The sequence below is a fragment of the Mobula birostris genome, chromosome 1, assembly GCF_030028105.1.
Source record: "Mobula birostris isolate sMobBir1 chromosome 1, sMobBir1.hap1, whole genome shotgun sequence".
In the NCBI taxonomy this organism is placed as follows: Eukaryota; Metazoa; Chordata; class Chondrichthyes; order Myliobatiformes; family Myliobatidae; genus Mobula; species Mobula birostris.
In genome coordinates this window covers 75,133,049-75,148,469 of record NC_092370.1, presented here as the reverse complement: position 1 = coordinate 75,148,469, position 15,421 = coordinate 75,133,049, and the positions used below count along the sequence as shown (strand labels likewise).

Sequence of the window (15,421 nt, the reverse complement as noted above, 5' to 3'; positions counted from 1 at the left end):
CAAAAATTTTCAAAGTGGTGAATGAGATCAACTTCTGTCACCCTGCCACTCTAGCGGTGAATCTGGTGAACAACGAAGGAAACTGCAGCAGCACTCTGATCTTTAAGGTGCATCTCAAAGGTGTGTGCCTTCAAGAACATATTGGACATAACCAAATCAAAAGCCATGGATGAACCAGGAGGTATACAATCTGCTGAGGGCTAGGTCTCTGACATTTGAGGCAAGGATCCAGAACTATACAAGAAGTCCATATTTGGCCTGTGGAAGGCTATTTTTTTAAAGCAATAAAGTTATTCTGATTGAAAGTAATTCTGACAGAATCAGATGCACGTCAGTTCTGGCAGAGCTTGCAGCCATAACTTCCTACAAGGCGAATCCTAACATCATAAATAGTTGTGATGCATGACTCCCAGATGAACTCAATGATTTTTCTGCTTACATTGAAAGGAAGAATAAAAGTACTCCTGTGCAAATCCCTGCAGCATCTGTTGACCCTGTGATATCTGTCTCAGGAGCCAACATCAAAACATCTTTCAAGAAGATGGATTCTCACAAGGTGTCAGGCCCTGATGGTGTACCTGGTATGGCACTGAAAACCTGTGTCACATCTACTGTGATGAAATGTTTTGAGAAGTTGATCGTGGCCAGAGTCAACACTAGACTAAGCAAGAAACTGACCTTGCTGCAATTTGCCTACCAACACAATAGGTCTACATCGGATACAATCTCACTGGCTCTCCACTCAGACTTGGACCAGCTGGACACCAGCGATACCTGTGTCAGGCTGCTGTTTATTGATTTCAGCTCAGCATTCAAAACCATAATACCCTCAGTACTATTCAACAAGCTTCAAAACCTGGGTCTCTGTACCTCCCTCTGCAACTGTATCCTGAATTCCTCATTGGGAGACCACAATCAGTGTAGATCAGAATTAATATCTCCTCCTCGCTGACAATCAGCACTGGTGCTTAGCCCACTGCTCTACTCTCTCTACACCCATGACTGTGTGGCCAGGCACAGCTCAAAATCTATCTATAAATTTGCTGATGATGCAGCTATTGTTGGCAGAATCTAAGATGGTGCCAAGGAGGAGCTTAGGAGTAAGATAGATTGGCTGGTTGAATGGTATTGTAACAGCAACCTTGCATCAGTAAAACCTAGGAATTGATTGTGGATTTCAGGAAGGGGAGGTCGAGGGAACCCTCACCAGTCCTCGTCAAGGGGGCAGCAGTGGAAAGGCTGACCAGTTTTATGTCCTGGGTGTCAACATCGTTGAAGATCTATCCTGGCCCCAACACGTTGATGCAGTTACAAAGAAGAAATGTTAGCGGCTTTATTTCATTAAGAGCTTGAGGAGATTTGGTATGTCACCAAAGATTCTAGCAAATTTCTGCAGATGCCCATGGAAAGCATTGTAACTGGTTGCATCATTGTCTGGTAAGGAAGGGCCACTGTGCAAGATCAGAAAAAGCTGCAGAGGGTTGCAAGCTCAGCTAGCCCCGTCACAGGCACGAACCCCCAAGCACCCTCCCCTAGCTTCAAGCACATCTTCAGAAGGCAGCATCTAATATTAAGGACCTCATTACCCAGGACATACCCTCTTCCCTTTGCCACCATTAGGGAGCTTGAAGACAATGTTTTAAGAATAGCTTCTCTGCTCTGCCATCAGATTTCTGAATGGACAATGAACCAACCCATGAGCACGATCTCAGGTAGTTTTGGCTCCCTTTTCGCATTGCTTATTATATATATATTTATTTGTGTGTGTGTGTGTGTGTGTGTGTGTGTGTGTGTGTGTGTGTGTGTGTGTGTGTTTGTATTTATTTTTTTATATAGTTTTATTTTATGTATTGCACTGTACTGCTGCTGCTGCAAGCCAACAAATTTCACAATATACGTCAGTGATATTAAACCTGATTCTGATACTGATTCTCAGTGAATTGACAACCATATTTGGCCAGAAGTGTTGAGAGGATGCTTTATCTCCACTTCCTCTTGAGAGCTCCAATATCGCAGAAGTTATCTTTGGCCAATATGTTTCAGACTATTTGATCTGCAGAAGTCTGTGAGAGCAGGGAAAGTGTGTGCAGGAAGTGTGTATGGGAAGTGAATGTATAGCATTATGCATGTGCAATGAGCTGGGTGTGTGTGTGTGTGTGTGTGTGTGTGTGTGTGTGTTAGTGCATGCAGTAAAATGTGAACCATGCATTCAAACTGGTGGCTTTGTCAAGTTCTACTTGGAGAACAAGGTGAAGCTGGAGTCTGAGGAATGGTGGCTCCACCTGATGCTGGGTCTTCAGGTTATGGAGAAAAGCGATGGAGGAAATATGGGAAGAGAGAGGGAGAGATGTACTTCCATAGTTAAATTGAACAGAGGCTTTATTGAAAATAGAATGGAAGGTGGAAAATTGTATTAGTATGAACGACAGTATTCAATAAACGAATCAATAAATGAGTGCCATGCGCAGATCAACCCCTGAGAGATACTTCATTGTTGATGGCCCCTCCTCTTGATCCTCATTGGTTGGTAATCCTACGGCGGGATAGAGATGGGTTGGGTACCATATAAAGGAAGTAGGAATAAGCGGTAGTGTTGCAGAGTTCCTTCTTTGTAGTTGGAGTGGAGTTACTGCTCTGTGAGAGGCAGTGAGTGTGAATTAATGAGCATGTAACAGTTTTCGTTTAACCTGTGTGCAGCAAATTTTGTTCGTTTCTGTTTAGTTAGTTTATATTGGGAGTTTACAAAGGAAATGAGACAAGGTGTAGCTTTCTGTGTGGTTTGGGGCTGTACTTGGTATACTTGTCTCCGTGATAATGGTTGATGTACTTTTATTTCAGTCACTTTCCACCTTCTGTAAACCATGGCTGATGATGATATTGCTGCGCTGGTGGTGGACAATGGATCCGGGATGTGCAAGGCTGGGTTTGCGGGCGATGATGCCCCCAGAGCTGTGTTTCCCTCCATTGTGGGGCGGCCTCGACACCAGGTAAGTCCCCTACTTGTATGTTGGAAATCTTTCTTTCTGCTGAGGTTCTGAACCGTTCTCCTGAGCAGTTTGGACTGCAGTTTGTCTTTGAAGTCTGTGTCTATCAGTGTGTACTATTTTCTTTTTCCAGTTCCTTGTCGACTTCTCCCTGGCTTGTAGAAGTTGTTCTTGGGGAGGGGGTTTGTCCTGTGGCTGGACATCGAGGAGGGATCAAGTGGAACCTCTCTTCTCCACTAGAAGAAAGGTTCCACTTGACTGCTTGTAAATGTGTCCAACTACATCCTCTCTGTAACTGGAGCTCTGGGGTTGTTGTGGTGCCTCTGCTCCTATTGGAACTTCTAACTCTTCCTTTATCTGTTTGTTCCCAGTCCTGTCTACTCTTTGCTGTTTGGTGTCTTAACTCTCCTGCTTCTAAGGCATAAATCTGATTATATGGACAAAGAAATAGTTGAACTGTAATTGCTTCAAGACCAAGTTATACTAAGACCACTTAAATTTTACAGGAAAACAATTATTAACTGTTAATATTTTTTAACTTGCTCTTGCTAGCAACTCGCTACATTAAATCATGAAATTTGTGGCTTGATCTTAGAAGCATGAGTTGTACTGACTAGGCTTGCAATCTGATGCTTATAATCTTGAGTTCTGAAATTTGGAATCTTCTACAATAGTTGGTTCTGTGCGGCTGCAGCCCATGTGCTGAATTTCCTCCTTTTGGTTTCACTGAATCTTTTAGTGTACAGGCCCCTTGATTCTCAATTAAGCCAATCAGAGAGTGAAGAAACAGTTATTTCCATATATGGAATAGTTCTGCCGACTTGCCTGGTGGTTTTCTTGCATTTCCTTTATCTCGTGCTGACTTGCAAGTTGCTATCTTGCCTTGACTGTCTTCCTTTGTCTCGAGCAGCAGACTTCAGTCTGTGACTACAGCCATGCTGCTGCCCATGGTTACACAAGACCCAGAACATCAATGATGAGGTCTTAAAAGAATTTATATGTATAAATATATATATTTTTAAAAATATATATAAATAATATATATATAATTTTGAGAGCATTTCTCCAGCAGTAGACTCACTGGAACAGCTGCTCCATTGTGCACTTACCTGGGCTCAATTTAGTCACATTTTGTGACTATAATCTGAATGACACTTAACACTAGACATTTCCCTTTTTAGTCAGTTATGTGGTTTCACTTAATTCTCACAGTAAACTGCTCATGTAAATTTTCGGCTTTTTTCCATCTTGTGGAGGTCCACTTGCAGCCACACTCTGACTGCAGTTTTCTTCCCATTTACTTGCCTTAGGTTGTGACACAACATTTGATCTTATTAAAACTGCCTGCAGCTTCTTTACAGTGTTCCAAGATTTTATAATATTTTCTATCATTGTCCCCTACAGGGCTTGGCCCCAGTTTTGGGTTGATACTCCATTTATTTTCTGAAGTTCTTTCATCTCTCCTCCCCTCCCATTTTCTCAGCCAATGTTCGTATGTCCCAAGGATCTGAAGTTCGAATTCCCTAGATTTCCGACAATGTTTGCAGCTTTTATCACTTTGTACTGTAATGTAGCAGTTGGTGCTGCTGCCCTGATGACTCTGAGGACCTGGCTTTGAATCTAACTTCAGCTTTTGAGTTTGCACAATCTTCCTGTGACCCAAATAGATTTTCTTGTGCTCTCTGCTTTCGTCCCAAACCCAAAGGCATTTTAAAGGGAAATTTACAGTAGCTAATTCCACTTAGTGGAGCCAATTAACCAAAAAAATTCCAGTGCTAATTGATGGGCATGTGCAGGAGAATGAGTGATGGGATTGACCACTGGAAGCTAGCATGGATCAAACGGTCTTGTCGTTTTATCAGGGCTTTCTTTGTTCTAGTGTGACTTTTTTGCAGATTGGAGTGTAGAAAATGTGATGCTGTTAATTAAGAAAGGAGGAAGAGAAAATGGGGAACTACTGAGCTGTTTGCCTGATCTCAGTCATTTGAGCGAAGGGAGGGAGGAAGGGTGGAAACGTTAAGATCTATAATAAGAACGTAATAGACCACAAGACATAGGAGCAGAATTTGGCCATTCAACCCACCATGTCTGCTCTGCCATTCAATCATACCTAAATTATTTTACCCCACTTTCTTTATAATCCTTAATCCCCTTGCCGATCAAGAATTTATTAATCTTTGCCTTAAATACACCCAATGACTTGGCCTCCATAGCCATTCGTGACAATAAATTCCACAGATTCAACACCCTCTGGTTGAAGAAATTCTCCCATCTCAGTTTTAAAGGGACATTCCTTTATTCTGAGGCTGTGTCCTTGGATGCTAGACTCTTACACTATTGGAAACAGCTTCTCCACGTCTATTCTACCCAGTCCTTTCATATGTGCTAGTTTTCAATTAGATCCTCCCTCATCCTTCTGAACTTCATCAAATACAGGCCCAGAGGCATTGAATGCTCCTGTTTGCCTTTAATTCCTGAGATCATTCACATAAACCTCCTCTAGACCTTCTATAGAACCAACTCATTCTTCCTTAGATATGGATCCCAAACTTGCTCACTATGTTCCATTTGTGGTCTGACCAATGCCTTAAACAGCTTCAGCAGTACAGCATCACTTTTATATTCTAATTCACTTAACATTACTTTTACCTTCTTGATTACCAGCTTAACCAGCAATTTAACCATGAGGGTATCCTGAATTATGACTCCCAAGCCCCTTTGCACCTCTGATTTCTGAATTCTCTCCTATTTGGAAAACAGTCTGCACCTATATTCCTCTAACTGAAGTGCATAAGCTCACACTTTCCTATGCTGTATTCCAACTGTCATTTCTTTGCCCACTCTCCCAACCTATCCAAGTCCTTCTACAGAATTCCTCCACTGAAATACTCCACCTTGGTATGGGTGCAATTATAATAATTAAAAGACAGGTACATAGATAGGAAAGGTTTCGAAGGATATGGGCCAAACCCAGGAAATTGGACTAGCTTAAGTGGATAACTGTGTCAGTGTGGATGAATTGGGTTGAAGGGTCAGTTTCTATGCTGTACACACAGTATTTAAGAGCAGAAGTAGGCATAGCCAGTGCATTTTGATTTTCAAAATGTTTTCAGTAAGATCCCACACAGGAGATGGTAAACAAGGTTCCCTTGAAGACTACAGCCCTACTCCCTTTCAATTCCTATATCCCACAGCTTGTTCTCTCCCATATGCCCATACACTTCCTTCTGATTCTTTTCCCTACATTGAGGGGTAACTTAGCATAGATAACCCAGCAGCAGGTTGGGAATCCTCTGCGGTCACTGCAGTGGGGTGGGGGAAGATGAGGCATGTAAACGAGATACAGACAGCACTGCAGGTTGGGAATGAACTGGATGCCTGTAGCTATGAGGCAACAGTACTAACCATTGCAACAGACAGTCACCTATGCTGTATATGGAATTAGGGGTATTGGTGTGGATTTAATAAGTCAATGAGTAAGAGTAAGCAGATCACTCAACATCTGTTATAAATGAAGCAGAGTTAATGTTTCAGACACGGCCCTTTGTCAGAACTGAGAAAGAAAACACAACATGTTTTTTTCCAATCCTGACAAGGGATCTTGTTCTTGAAACATCAACTCTGGTTCTTTCTCGACAGATGCTGAGTACATCCTGAATGAAGGGTTTTGACCTAAAACATCAACTGTTTATTCCCTTCCAACTGTTTATTCTACTGCCTGACTTACCGAGTTCCTCCAGCACTTTTTGTGTGTTGCTACATCTAACTTTTTTGATTTTAGTTTGGATTTCAATCATCTGCAGTTATGACTTTCACTGATGATAGGAATAAACAGTGCTTCCTTGGATTGGCAGGCTGTGACTATTGTGATACTGCAGAACTGGTACTTTGGTTCTGTCTGGTTTCAATTTTGTTTCAGCAACCATTTTCGTGTTTGTTGATAAGACAAACCAGAGTGTGGCAGCACTCTTTGCTGGAGGAACTCAGCATGTTAAGCAGGATTACTGGCAAAAGGAAAGTATTGTCCATGTTTGTGATGGAGACCCTGCATTAGGACTAGAGTAGAGAGGTGAGATGGCCAGTATAAAGAGAAAGGGATACAGAAAAAAGGCCCAGAGTGATCCTAATTTTTTTTCCGGTGGCCCAGTCGAAACATGAGAGGAGGCTACACACAGATCGGGGAGAGAGATTTGAAAAGGAGCATTTGCGGGCTTTTGGCTTTTTCTGGCAGCTCAATCAAATTGTGATTCATTAGCAAGGGCAAATAAAAATAAGGTACGGACAAGCAGTCTGACCATTGATGGGGTGGACCAGTCTTAGAATGGGAAGGCTTTGGCTCAACAGGTTTGGGCAAGAACAGGCTTGGGTGAGCTAAGTTTCTTGTAAGCTTCTTCCTCATTCTTCATCAGTTAGTGCAGTGAGAATGGCACAAGGGGCTGTGTTGTGTTTTTTTTGTGTGAGATGTGGGAATTCTGGGAGACCTCCAGCCTTCTGGATAACCACATCTGCACCAGGTGCACCAAGCTGCAGCTCCTCAGAGAACGTATTAGGGAACTGGGGTTGCAGCTCGATGGCCTTTGTCTCTTATGGGAAAATGAGGAGGTGATAGATCAGAGCTACAGGAAGGTAGTCACCCTTAATTTGCAGGAGGCAGGCAGCTGAGTGACTGTCAGGAGAGGGAAAGGAAATGGGAAGCCAGTGCAGAGGATGCATGTGGCCATTCTGCTCAATAATAAGTATACCATTTTGTTTACTGTTGGGGTGGGGGGAGGTTGACCTACCAGGGTGAGTTGCAGTGACTGGGTCTCTGGCACTGAGTCTGGTGCTGTGGCTCTGAAGAGAAGTGAGGAGAAGGGGACTACAGTAGTGATCGGGAATTCCAATGCTGAAGGGGTAGACATGTGATTCTGTGGACATGAAAGAGGCATGGCATTTTAAAGGAGGAGGGTGAGAAGCCAGAATAGTGAGTACATATTGGCATCAATGACATGGGTAAGGAAAGGGGGGACGTCCTGGAGAGAATTTTGGGAGTTAGATAGAAAACTGAAAAGCAGGACCTCCAGCATTGTAATTTCTAGATTGCTACCAGTGGCATGTGCTAGTGAGGGTAAGAATAGGATGATTTGGCAGATGAATGCCTGGCTGAGAAACTTGTGTAGGAAGCAGAGCTTCAGATTTCTGAATCATTGGGATCTCTTATGGGAAAGGTAAGACCCATACAAAATGGATGGGCTACACCTGAATGCAAGGGGGGGGGGGCAACGTCCTTGCAGGCAAGTTTGCTAAGCTGTTGGGGAGGGCTTGAACTAATTCAGCAGGGGAATGGAAACCAGAGTGAAGGACTGGAGATGGCGCGGTTGGTATAAAACCAGATGCAGTGTACCCTGAGACTGTGAGGAAGGACGGGCAGATGATAGGGGAAAATTCAGTCAGTGGGATGAGTTGCAATGTAACACGGGGACAAAATCAAAATGGGTGATTAATACAGGACTAAAGGTGTGAAACTTACATATAAATAGTATACAGAATAAGATAGCTGATCTTATAGTGCAGTTAGAGATTGGTGGGTATGATGTTGTGGACATCATTGAGTTGTGGTCGAAAGAGGATCATAGTTGGGAGCTTAGGAATAAACACTGTATTGAAAAGTCAGGCAGGTAGGCAGAATCAGTGGGGCTGCTCTATTGGAAAAAAGTTAAATTAAATCCTTAGCGAGAGGTTACATAGCATCAGAAGATACAGAATCCTTGTGGGTAGAGTTAAGAAACTGCAAGGGTAAAAAGACCCTGATGGGAGTTAGATACAGACTCCCAAACAGTAGCCAGGATGTAAGGTACAAATTACAAAGGGAGGGAGAAAAGACATTTAAAAAGGGCAATGTTACAATAGTAAGGTAGATAGGGAAAATCAGGTTGGTGCTGGATCCCAAGAGAGAATTGGTAAAATGCTATGAGATTACATTTTTAGATTAGCTTGTGGTTGAACCCACTAGGGGAAAGGCCATTCTGGATTGAGTGTTATGCAATGCACTGGATTTGATTTGTGAACTAAAGGTAAAGGAACCCTTAGGAGATAATGATCATAATATGATAGACTTCACCCTGAAATTTAAGAGGGAGAAATTAAAGTCAGAAGTACCCATATTACAATTGAAAAAAATGGAGTTATAGAGGCATGAGAAAGGAGCAGGTCAAAGGCTAGCAGGCATGATGGCTGGAGTTTCTGGCAGTGATGCAGAAGGCGCAGGATAGACACATCCCAAAGGAGAAGAATTCTAAAGGCAGGATGAGGTAATCGTGGCTGACAATAGAAGTTAAAAACAACATAAAAGCAAAAGAGAGGGCATATAATACAGCAAAAATTAGTGGAAAGTTAGGAGGATTGGGAAGCTTTTAAAAGCCAACAGGTGGCAACTAAAAAAGCTAAAAGGAAGGAAAAGATGAAGTATGAAAGTAAGATGGCTAATCACACCAAGGAGGATCCCAAAGGTTTTTTCAGATAAATAAAGAGAAAAAGAGGTGAGAGTAGATAATGGACCACTGGAAAATGATGCTAGAGAGGTAGTAATGGGGGTCAAGGAAATGGCAGATGAACTAAATAAGTATTTTGCATTAGTCTTCACTGTCTTGTGGAAAACACAAGCAGGATGCCAGAAGTTTGAGAATGTCAAGGGGCAGAAGTGAGCGCAACTACTAGGGAGAAGGTGCCTGGGAAGCTGAAAGGTCTGAAGGTACAGATAGACTACACTCCAGGGTTCTGAAAGAGGTAGTTGAAGAGATTGTGGAGGTATCAGTTGTGATATTTCCAGAATCTCTAGAATCTGGCATGGTTCCAAAGTACTGGAAAATTGCAAATGTCACTCCACTCCTCAAGAAGAGACATAGGCAGAAGGAATAAATTATGGGCCACTTAGCCTGAATTGAGTGGTTGGGAAGATGCTGGATTTGATTGCTAAGGGTGATGTCTCAGGGTACTTGGAGGCACATGATAAAATAGGCCAAAATCAGTATAGTTTTTTTAAGGGAAAGTCTTAGCTGAAAAGTCTGTTAAAATTTTTTGAGAAAATAACAAGCAAGGTAGACAAAGGAGAATTGGTGGATGTTGTGTACTTGGGCTTTCAGAAGGCCTCTGATGAGGTGCCCCACATGAGGCTGCTTAACAAAGTAAGAGCCCATGGTATTATAGGAAAGAACTAACATAGATAGAGTATTGGCTGTTTGGCAGGAGGCAGAGTAGAAATAAAGGGAGCCTTTTCTGGTTGGTTGCCAGTGACTTGTGGTGTTCTGCAAAGGTTGGTGTTAGGACAGCTTCTTTTTACGTTAAATGTCAGTAATTTTGGATGATGAAATTAATGGCTTTGTGGCCAAGTTTGTAAACAATATGAAGATAGGTGGAGGAACAGGTAGTGTTGGGGAAGCAAAGAGGCTGCAGGAGGACAGATTAGGACAATGGGCAAAGAAGTGTCAGTTGGAATACATTGTCGGGAAGTGTATGGTCATGCACATTGGCAGACGAAATAAAAGTAAAGACTATTTTCTAAATGGAGAGAAAATTCAAATATCTGAGGTGCTAAGGGACTTGGGAGTCCTTGGGTAGGATTCCCTAAAGGTTAATTTGCAGGTTGAGTCAGTGGTGAGGAAAGAAAATGCGATATCATTCATTTCGAGAAGACTAGAAAAGGTTATAATGCTGAGGTGTTATAAGGCACTGATGAGGCCTCATGGAGTATTGTGACCAGTTTCGGGCCTTTTAGCTAAGAAGGGATGTGCAGACATTGGAGAGGGTCCAGAGGAGGCTCACAAGAATGAGTCCGGGAATGGAAGGGTTATCATATGAGGAGTCTTTGATGGCTCTAGGCCTGTACTCACTGGATTTCAGAAGAATAAGAGGGGATCTCATTGAAACCTATCAAATTTTGAAAGGCCCAGATTGAATGGATGTGGAGAGGGTGTTTCATATAGTGGAAGGGTCTAGGACCAGAGGGCACTGCCTCAGAGTAGAGGATGTCCAGTTTGAACAGAGATGAGGAGGAATTTCTTTAGCCAAATGGTGGTGAATCTGTGGAATTCATTGCCAAAGGTGGCTATGGAAGCCATGTCATTGAGTGTATTTAAGGCAGAGCTTGAGAGGGACAATGGATTTGCCATGATGAAATAGTGGAGCCAACTCAGTGGGTTGAATGGCCTGATTCTGCTCCTATCTCTTATTGTCTTATGAATTATGGAAAGGATTCAGGCAATTGGTGAGCTGAGGAGGGGTGTAAGATGGCAGAACAGTGGTGGAGATGAGCAGAAGTGGAGTCCGAACCTTGAGTGGATGGAGTGTGTGAATGCAAAGAGGTTTCATGGTAATATAGACAACTAGTGAGTGGGGAACACAGCAGATAGAGTAGTATTGGAGGAGGAGAGGCAGGTAAATGAGGTGCTGAACATATTTTTAAAGTAGTGTGAAATTGTGAAATGTTGATGTTCAAAATGATAGGGGCGTCCTTGTATAGTCACTGAAAGCTCACCCACACAGTTTACAGGTAATTGAGAAATGCAGCAAGTGTGCTGCCTTCATTTCAAGAAAAAGTGGGGGATGGATGTGATCAGAAACCACACCTTGTGTACTGTGTACAATTTCCACCTTGCATAAAAATAACTTGCCTAGATTGGGTCATAGAGTCATGGAGCAATACAGTGCAGATACAGACCCTTCAGCCCAACCAGTTGATACCAACCATGATCCTTCTCTGCTAATCCCAATTCACTGCGTAAAAACCTACCCTGCATGGAACAGGTCCTGGGTTTCTCCTCCTGTCATACTAAGAGATGTTTAGTAGCTTACTCTTCTGTTGAAAAAAATGAACAGGGATCCCAATGAGAAATACAAAATGCTTAATGATCTAATCCCACTATTCATGTTTGTAATTTTGTTTCAGTGAGTCTGCATTGCCAAGCCTTTTGCACAATGGAACACAAAATGTCCATTGGATATTGATTAAGGTCTTAGGATGCTCATTGTTCCATTAGCCTTCCAGTGTATATGGAAGCTTGATGTTTCCTCATCCTAATTATTAATCTTCCTTTATAGAGCTGCTTTGCTGCTCTGGGTCATTAGTGCTGCTGATGTCAATCACATGGCACAGAAAAGAGCCCTTTTGGTCCAATGGCTCTGTGCTCAATATCAAGCACTCAATTGGCATACTCCATTTATGTAGTCATCACATATTACCTCTGGAAATGTGCCAGTGTGGGTGGATCCAACTTTGATAGTGATTAGCCTTCATCCATGCCTCATGTTGCAACAGTATCTCTACATTCCAGGGATTTTGAATGCAATGCCTCATGCTCTATTATGTTTGATGTAAACCGAAGGGACTTGGACATCATTTTGCTTCCCTCTCAATGAAAATCATACAGAAAAAGGGATAAATTCCTTACACAGTTGAATTCAACATGGCAATTGTCAGATCACCCTCCAATCCCAGATCTGGTGCAGGGAAAGCAACAGCATTGTATTGAGGATAAATCATGATCATATTGAATGACAGACGTGGTATGAAGGGCTGAATGGCCTACATGTTTTTGTTTGTCTTGCTACAACAATACCATTAATATTGTCATAAACTTTTGTGGGAGATGAGACACAAGATCCTCTTGCTCTTAAGTAAATAGTTTTATCCTTTGTCCATTTTCTCCACTCTAGGGTGTGATGGTGGGAATGGGTCAGAAAGACAGCTACGTTGGTGATGAAGCCCAGAGCAAGAGAGGCATCCTGACCCTGAAATACCCAATTGAGCACGGCATTGTAACCAACTGGGACGACATGGAGAAGATTTGGCACCACACCTTCTACAACGAGCTGCGAGTGGCCCCAGAGGAACACCCTGTCCTCCTCACAGAGGCTCCCCTCAATCCCAAAGCCAACCGTGAGAAGATGACCCAGATCATGTTTGAGACCTTCAACACTCCAGCCATGTACGTTGCCATCCAAGCTGTGCTGTCCCTGTACGCCTCTGGCCGTACCACTGGTATTGTGCTAGATTCTGGAGACGGTGTGAGTCACACCGTGCCAATCTACGAAGGCTATGCCTTGCCACATGCCATCCTGCGTCTGGACCTGGCTGGCCGGGATCTCACTGACTACATGATGAAGATCCTGACCGAGCGTGGGTACTCTTTCACAACCACAGCTGAGAGGGAAATTGTCCGTGATATTAAAGAGAAGCTTGCTTATGTGGCCCTAGATTTTGAATCTGAGATGCAAACGGCCAGCTCGTCCTCATCCTTGGAGAAAAGCTACGAGCTTCCTGATGGCCAGGTCATCACCATTGGCAATGAGCGTTTTAGGTGCCCAGAAACCCTCTTCCAACCCTCCTTCATTGGGATGGAATCTGCTGGTATTCATGAGACCACTTTCAATAGCATAATGAAATGTGATGTAGACATCAGGAAGGATCTGTACGCCAACACGGTCATGTCTGGTGGAACCACCATGTTCCCAGGGATTGCTGACCGAATGCAGAAGGAAATCACAGCCTTGGCTCCAAGCACCATGAAGGTTAAGATCATTGCTCCACCAGAGAGGAAGTACTCAGTATGGATCGGAGGCTCCATTCTGGCTTCTCTCTCCACCTTCCAGCAGATGTGGATCAGTAAGCAGGAGTATGATGAGTCTGGTCCCTCCATTGTCCATCGCAAGTGCTTCTAATGGCATCATGTCATGTGTACTTGCTGTGACCATCAGCCTTGACCCACTTGCAGCTCTTGCCAATCCTGCCTTTGAATTATTGCACACACCATTACTGCCCTCCACCCCTTTTGCCATCGGTTACTGTGACTCCAAATTAGAACAATTGCCTGTCAAAATGTTTACAGCGTCCCTCCCATTATGAGTTTGAATAGGCACTGTTGGTTGAGCTATCAATGTCTGTTGGTACTTGCATTTGACGTCTACTTTGTACTTTGCAATTGTCAAATTAACTAACATTTTGAATAAAGTGCTTTACCAATAATTCTCCCTCGTTTAGTATTTGACCTTGATATTGTTAGTGGAAATAAGTTACACCTCTGTTTTACCTGTTCTCTAGAAGGGTAAGTCAGCCAGGGTCTGCACCACAGATCAAAGTGATGTCAACCTACTACTTCCCACATCCTAAAACTTTCACTACAGCTGTGGCCACGTGGATACCAGGAGAAAGAACAAGATCAGGGATGGCAGGGATGTAAGATCAGTTGGACATTGTCCCTGAAGATCATGGCATGCTGGATTCCTCTCCAGTACAAAGTGATCAGACATGCTGTCCTGTAGTGTAGAAATGCCTATAACTGATTCCTGGCAAATCCAATGAATTGGTGACCAGGAAGGAAACTGCTGAAAACTAGTTCTGACTGTGCTCAGAATAGTCCTGGGTGAGGGTTGTGGCTTTTTTTGAATTGGAGCTTCATATTCCAGACCTCTATAACTTTCATATGGCTTCAATCTGCCTGCTAGTGATCTAGTTCTGGTTTGATGTCTTTGAGTAAGATCCAGTAGTCTCAGGGCCCTAAGACAGAAGTGGATCTCTGACTGCCAGCCCCTGGGCCATTTTAACTTGATTTCAGTTTCCTTCAAAATGAACTTGATGCTAATGTAATGGTCTACTTCATTATTTATTATGACAACTGGTTTTTGAGGTAAGATACTATCAGTCTACGTTCCCCAGCCTTCCCCAGATTTCTGCAGATCACTCTTTTAACTGAAGGGATGGGAGTGGGTCAAAGGTGCAAAAGTGAAATAATTAGATAGATTTGCTATCTGGAAGATGTCGCCCAAGGAAACATTATTTGCTGGTGCCACCTGGACCAGAAGTTTGTTTTTTGTTATACAGTCCCTATAAAAAGTATCTACCCCCAGGGAAGTTTTCATGTTTTATTGTTTTACACCATTGAATCACGGTGGATGTAATTTGGCTTTTTTTGACACTGATCAACAGGAAGATTCTTTTGTGTCAAAGTGAAAATAGATCCCTACCAAATGATCTAAATAAATTACAAATATAAAACACAAAGTAATTGATTGCGCAAGTATTCACCCCCTTTAATATGACACACCAAATCACCACTAGTGCGGCCAATTGGTTTTAGAAGTCATATAACTGGTTAAATAGACCTGTGCAACACACACACACACACACACACACAACGCTGAGGGAACTCAGCAGGCCAGGCAGCATCTATGGAAAAGAGTATAGTACAGTCGACATTTTGGGCTGAGACCCTTCAGTCCAGGAGAAAAAAGATGAGGAGTCAGAGTAGAAGGTTGGGGGGGGGGGGGCAGGGAAGGAAGAAAAGTGAGTCAGAGGGCAGCAGAGATCACAGAGGGGGAGTAATGAGAGAGGGTTTCACTGAACTCCCATCGAAGGGAAGATTTAGACTTCTTCAGGGTAGGTATTCCTGGAAGAGACTTTGCAG

At 43.0% G+C, this 15,421-nt stretch overlaps 1 protein-coding gene across 1 annotated transcript; it reads left to right on the top strand.

Annotated features, from left to right (window-relative positions):
• The first annotated feature begins 2,556 nt into the window (after window positions 1–2,556).
• Window positions 2,557–13,983, top strand: LOC140197340 (actin, non-muscle 6.2). Its single transcript, XM_072257295.1, has 3 exons — window positions 2,557–2,646; window positions 2,839–2,987; window positions 12,675–13,983. Exons 2-3 carry the CDS (start codon window positions 2,862–2,864, stop codon window positions 13,677–13,679), a joined length of 1,131 nt encoding a protein of 376 aa, XP_072113396.1. The 5' UTR covers window positions 2,557–2,646; window positions 2,839–2,861; the 3' UTR covers window positions 13,680–13,983.
• The last annotated feature ends 1,438 nt before the right edge of the window (window positions 13,984–15,421 follow it).

What these genes read in the sequence shown, in the direction of transcription:
- LOC140197340 (XM_072257295.1), top strand. Translation starts at nt 2,862, where the DNA reads ATGGCTGATGATGATATTGCTGCGCTGGTGGTGGACAATGGATCCGGG. An exon ending in TGGGGCGGCCTCGACACCAG is followed by an intron (nt 2,988 to 12,674) that starts GTAAGTCCCCTA and finishes TCTCCACTCTAG; the next exon opens with GGTGTGATGGTGGGAATGGG.